The sequence below is a fragment of the Hypomesus nipponensis genome, chromosome 19, assembly GCF_054491055.1.
Source record: "Hypomesus nipponensis isolate SF chromosome 19, ASM5449105v1, whole genome shotgun sequence".
Classification (NCBI taxonomy): domain Eukaryota; kingdom Metazoa; phylum Chordata; class Actinopteri; order Osmeriformes; family Osmeridae; genus Hypomesus; species Hypomesus nipponensis.
This window is the reverse complement of record NC_140379.1, coordinates 1824541-1830666: the sequence shown is the minus strand read 5'-3', so window position 1 is coordinate 1830666 and position 6126 is coordinate 1824541. Positions and strand designations below refer to the sequence as shown.

The following is a 6126-nucleotide window of genomic DNA, read 5'->3' as shown; positions in this document are numbered from 1 at the left end:
CTAAGGGCTGTGCTCATGCTCGAACTTAAAAAGCAAAGCATGAACAGACTTACATTAACAAGACAAACAAAACACCATTACTCTCTTTCTCTTTCCAATACACAGTGTATGTATGCCGCTTATCAAACTGTCTCTCTCAGGAGTACATTTCTATTGTCTAGTGGAAGTGGAGTGGAAGTACGTAACCTAGGGCTACAGGTAAAGGCAGAAAGGGTGCAGTCACACAAACCAGGACCCAGGGGAATGTAGAAAAATAAAGTATTTATTAACAAACAGCAACACTGGGATCAAAGAGGACTGTCAGCGGCACCAAGAAAAGAACATGAACAAACCCGCCCGCCCCTTAGACCAGTGCTAAGCACCTAAAGAGACAGAGGGTGGTGCTCACTGCTAACCTGGGGTAGTAACAAAAGGTACAACTATGTGGGTGTAATATGTAGAACCCGGGGTATCTGACCCATCATCATTTGTCCCGGTGCGCACAACACAACATACAAGGCACAAAAGACAAACCAACAATAGTCTGCTGACAAAAGGTAAATTGTAAAGACAGATGCATACAGACCAGTCAAGAAAAGAAAACCAACGATAACTTAAACGGTGCTCTGCCACAGCTCAACTCAAACACAACTCTCTCACCGAGCCATCAAACCTTGTGAAAAATCGGATTAAATTAACTTGATTCTTCAGAGTGAAAACTTGTATCAATTTTTTATCTGGTAGAGGAGAACAGTTACAGCAGTTAAAATCAAGGAAATGTCAACAGGAAGAAACATCTAATCAGAACAAAATATCAAATCAAACAGGAAGTACTTCAGCTTCAGTGACTCGAGTCAGTCAACATTAACTTCATTTAAACTATTCATAAAATCACTATTAGTAATTCACTGATGAAGGCTTTTGATAAACATATTTAATTCTTAAATGTGTGAGAAGAATAATGAGCTCTTCCTGTTTTAAAAGTTTTCACTTTCCCATGGTACAGTGGCTGTAACATATTTATACTCTTTGGTAGGAAAAAAGCGTGCTTGTGCCCCAGGTGAAATACGCATATTTGATTGATATTCATAAACGTTATAATCAGAGTTAAAGCTCCGAAAGTTGAAATCTTTTGCCCACTGGAACGTACTGTATTGGGCTGCAGCACTTTTGTCTGAGGGGTAAAATCCAACCCACGAGTTTTCAAAACGCTCTTTCCAATTAGTAAAAGACTTCCTAATGTAGAGACGAGCACAGGCCTGGCCTTCCTTCACATATAGTTGCAGACTGGCCTCAGAACCAAGTATGTAATCTTCAAATTTGGTGGGGAGGTTCCAGTATGCATCATCCAGCTTGGGGCTCATCCTGATGACATCATCATCCTGGGACACGAGTCGGACCTGCAGTCCAGGGTTCAGGTTGTGTGGAGTGCTATAGGCTTCTTTGCTGTGCCCATTAATAAAGATGGATGTCAAAACACAGTCTTTGAAGAGCTGCAACTTTGTGCCAACATTTAGAAGGTTTGAAGGGATGTTGTCCCATGTCATCCGAGCGAAGCCATCCTGTGTAGTGCGCACCTGCAGCTTGATGTCAGCGCACTGCTTTGGACTGGTAGTATCCTCAGCTGCAGCAAGACTGTCTGACTGGGAGACAAATCTTCCCATTTCATTAATTAAGCAGTAATGGTTGTATCTATAGGAGGGCCAAACATAGCCGGCTTGATCCAGAAAGGCACTTTTACTGTCCGGCACGTTTACCAAAAGTAGCTGAATCTCTCTCAGGAGGTTGACACTGATGCGGTAGGTCTGGGTGGAGTCATACAGGTCGTTGCTGTAGACGTGCTGTGTTATGTATATGGCCTTAATTCGATGGGTGATCAAGTTGAATCGTATAACAATCCTGTCTTTTTTTCTGTCTGGGCTATAGGTTTGATGATAGGCTTCTGTAACATAAGGAGGAAGTGAAGTGCTACCAGGATTTCTAGGGATAAGATTTCCTACACTGTAGTAGGTTTCTCTGTTCTGGTCTGAAATGGGTGGAAATATATTTTCTGTGTTGCCATACGCATGAAAACCAAAGTCATTCCTACCTGGAAGGAAAACTGCCCAAATGCTGTCGTTCTGTTCAATTACCAAAAATTTTGCAATACAGTGAAGCAACAACAGGCCGTGCCGAGGGAATGTGTGGCCAAATTCAACATGTCTAAGATCACTGATTGTGTTTATTACAGGGAGTTCGATATAGGCTGTGGTCATTGAGAGGACAGGGAGGTCACTAGAGGCTGGGTCTGGTGGGGAGACAGGGAGGTCACTAGAGGCTGGGTCTGGTGGGGAGACAGGGAGGTCACTAGAGGCTGGGTCTGGTGGGGAGACAGGGAGGTCACTAGAGGCTGGGTCTGGTGGGAGGACAGGGAGGTCACTAGAGGCTGGGTCTGGTGGGGAGACAGGGAGGTCACTAGAGGCTGGGTCTGGTGGGGAGACAGGGAAGTCACTAGAGGCTGGGTCTGGTGGGGAGACAGGGAGGTCACTAGAGGCTGGGTCTGGTGGGGAGACAGGGAGGTCACTAGAGGCTGGGTCTGGTGGGGAGACAGGGAGGTCACTAGAGGCTGGGTCTGGTGGGGAGACAGGGAGGTCACTAGAGGCTGGGTCTGGTGGGGAGACAGGGAGGTCACTAGAGGCTGGGTCTGGTGGGGAGACAGGTAGGTCACTAGAGGCTGGGTCTGGTGGGGGGACAGGGAGGTCACTAGAGGCTGGGTCTGGTGGGGAGACAGGGAGGTCACTAGAGGCTGGGTCTGGTGGGGAGACAGGGAGGTCACTAGAGGCTGGGTCTGGTGGGGAGACAGGGAGGTCACTAGAGGCTGGGTCTGGTGGGGGGACAGGGAGGTCACTAGAGGCTGGGTCTGGTGGGGAGACAGGGAGGTCACTAGAGGCTGGGTCTGGTGGGAGGACAGGGTAGTCTTCTGTGTTGAGGGGGAGGTCTTCTGAGGTGAGGGGGAGGTCTTCTGAGGTGAGGGGGAGGTCTTCTGAGGTGAGGGGGAGGTCTTCTGAGGTGAGGGGGAGGTCTTCTGAGGTGAGGGGGAGGTCTTCTGAGGTGAGGGGGAGGTCTTCTGAGGTGAGGGGGAGGTCTTCTGAGGTGAGGGGGAGGTCTTCTGAGGTGAGGGGGAGGTCATCTGAGGTGAGGGGGAGGTCTTCTGTGTTGAGGGGGAGGTTACCAGAGGCTGTGTCTGGTGGGAGGAGCAGCAGTGACACGAAACAGAGAAGTAGACACTTTCTCTCCATCTTAAACAGTGAAGAAAGGAAGGAAAAATCAACCCACAATGTCCACTTCAAAGCAGTCAATGGACAATTAAACAGAAATTTACTTTGATATGAATTGTGCAGCCCAGCCTGGACAGAACCTAAACAATAAGACACTTCCTCTACGAGCTAACTCAGTGTGGACAGAAGGCTTCCCTGCTTTTGGTCTAAAATCTTGTCTTTAGCTTTAGGATGAAGATCAAAAATAACTGTTGGGCATGTAACAAACATCTATCATTGTATAGATTATGTACAGTATATCTTAAATATATTATAGGATATGTTTGTTCGTTCGTCAGAAAGGTTTTGGGGTCAAAAGAGAAATTCGGACTGGAATATCTTTCTGAATCTAGGATCCTCTTCTAAGGATCCTAATTCTGTTTTCAGGCTTCGTCTTCTAAACTAGAACGTTCCCCCTGTTATTCTGTGCCAACGGAAAGTGTTGTTTTCAACTCATGACGCCTTGCTATGAGATTAGTCAGGGACATAATACTACTGGACAGACAATATCATTCAAACCTCAGCCTTCTCCCTTACTTATGGACATCCCAACATACTGGCCTATATGATCCATAATCAATCCATTTCATGCAACAACAATAACTTGAATTAAACGTATAACTTTCAACACAACCTTAAGTGCTAAATTGAATAACACAGATTGAAAGATTTTTGCAACTGAAAAGTAAAGTCTTACCTGTTTGTGGTGAACCAACGATGGATCTCAGAATCTTCTCACCTCCTTTTAACCTCTGAACACAGATCACTTGCCTTATACTCACCAGGCAGGCGTGTGTGTGAGTGTGTGTGTGTGTGTGTGTGTACATGTGCCAAGGGGTGGGGGCAGCAGAGAACTGGACTTTACTGAAGCCCAACAGTGAGACTTGACCAAGTGCCAGGTCTGTCAAAGAACAGTCCAGAGACAGTGATGTCATCAGTCACCATCACATGATGTGGTTGCTGCTTTGTCTGTCAGAAAAATGAAAATGTGTATTTAAGAGCAGAACATCTCTACATTTTCACACTTTGTTTTAAAGTTGGAGTTTATTCACTGACCTGTTCAGTAACAAGTGGCAGAGTGTGTGTGTGTGTGTGTGTGTGTGTGTGTGTGTTTAAGTTCTGTGTGTACTCTACAGTTCAATCGTTTGTGGTCAGTAGCAGACTTGGGTTCTAGTACTTTATACTTGTTTTGACACACTTCCCATTCAAACTAATTTCTGTTCCGTTTTCTTATACAGTGTTTTGACTCTTAAAGAAAACCCACCCTAGTATAAAATGATTTTGTTTTTTGCTGACCACGAAAAAAAGGGTTTGTCTAGTGTGTCTCCTCTGTCTGATTCTGTGGATTAATTTCATTTTGTATAAAGCATTAAGAACTGAAACCCATTTGCCCATGTTAACAAACTATTTAAAAAAAAATTGTAATACATGTTTCTAACATCAAGACATTGTCTTGATAAGTAATTTTCATGATATCTAAAGGTTAACATTTTTACTCACGTGAGAAAAAGAATGAATGGGCACATGAATAAGCTATATTTAGGTATTTTTCAAAACTTTCCCGTAATATTATTCTTCAGGGCTTTTTTTTCCCGTAGAACATATTGATATTGATTTGTCCTACCTTTTTTCATAAAATGACTGGACTATAAACGTACAACACAGTCTGTCAAAACTGACAAGATCCTTAAGGATCCAAAAGTGATCAGTTCAGGTCCAAATGGTTGGCAAATCGCTCCAGTGTAGACAAAATAAATAAATCAATCAAATGCAAGACTAGGCACTTGTCTTACCAGTTGTAGCAAGGTTCTTTCTTTCTGTTCAGTCCCTCACAAGAGGTCGATATCCCGATTAGCAAGCGCTCCACTACAGTACTCCGGGAAACTAGTAACTATGTTGCAGACAATGGTTCCATCAGTTAAATGGTTCCATCAGTTAAATTGTTCCATCAGTTAAATGTCCCCAAAAAATAGAAGGGAAGGACACGGCCAGGGTAGCTACAGTTCTCCAACCGTAGCGGAGGGGACTGCGCTTCGGTTGGTCTAGCCAACCGCAAAATAAAATAAAAATCTGGAACAACATTTGCAATTGTACTCCTCTTTATTTCCTCAAAACAATAACTCAGTAATCAATATGTATTTCTCTTCTTTTCATTAACTGTAATTTCTGTATTTCTCATCCTTCATCTTTTTCAGTTCGGTAGCCTTTTTTTCCTCTCCGCGCAAGAGAGCGCGAGACCTATACTTTCCCTAATCTGGCTCTGCCCTCGTATGTACTTCCGCTCAATTTAGATTTTGCTTCTGTACTAGGTCTGGCCATGAGGTACGCAAGTCAGATTTCACAGGTTGATTTTCAACCGGCCAATCAGCGAACAGAGGGAGTGGCTGAGAACGATGATCCTGATGAACGGGATCCTTTGCATGATTGTAAACATTTTGAGTTTCAATCTTTTCTGAAGTCCAATATGAACATTTTCCATCATTTGTGTGCAAAGCCAGGTTACTACCCTGGGCCCCTGGGCCCCTGGGCACTGAAGCTCATGATGAGCTTGTGCTTAATCTCAACCCTGTCAGAAAAACTGATCTTGAATCAGTACAATGTAAAGCACCAGCTCTATGCCCACCCATCTTTATCATGAGCCAGTCTGTAGTGCAGTGGCCTGTTCCCAATCATTACCTGTCCAGTCATCAAATTGACACATTCCACAGACAATCATGATACTTCATTTTTGGTTAACAACTTTTATTGTATTCTGGTTGGATAATTATTAAGATGGAGGGCAGAGCAAGCCTTGCGTAGACTGTTTCTATGTCGGCCCCTGGGCACGTGCCCAGACTGCCCATATGGTAGA

General features: G+C 44.3%; 1 protein-coding gene across 1 annotated transcript; it reads right to left on the bottom strand.

Moving 5' to 3' along the window:
• Positions 1-241: 241 nt before the first annotated feature.
• Positions 242-5197, bottom strand: LOC146246511 (uncharacterized). The gene is made up of 2 exons (XM_084681537.1): positions 3973-5197; positions 242-3257 (listed from the first exon to the last, which is right to left on the bottom strand). The coding sequence occupies exon 2, from the start codon at positions 3255-3257 to the stop codon at positions 957-959; it is 2301 nt and encodes a 766-aa protein (XP_084537663.1). The 5' UTR covers positions 3973-5197; the 3' UTR covers positions 242-956.
• Between the last annotated feature and the right edge of the window lie 929 nt (positions 5198-6126).

What these genes read in the sequence shown, in the direction of transcription:
- LOC146246511 (XM_084681537.1), bottom strand. Translation starts at nt 3,257, where the DNA reads ATGGAGAGAAAGTGTCTACTTCTCTGTTTCGTGTCACTGCTGCTCCTC.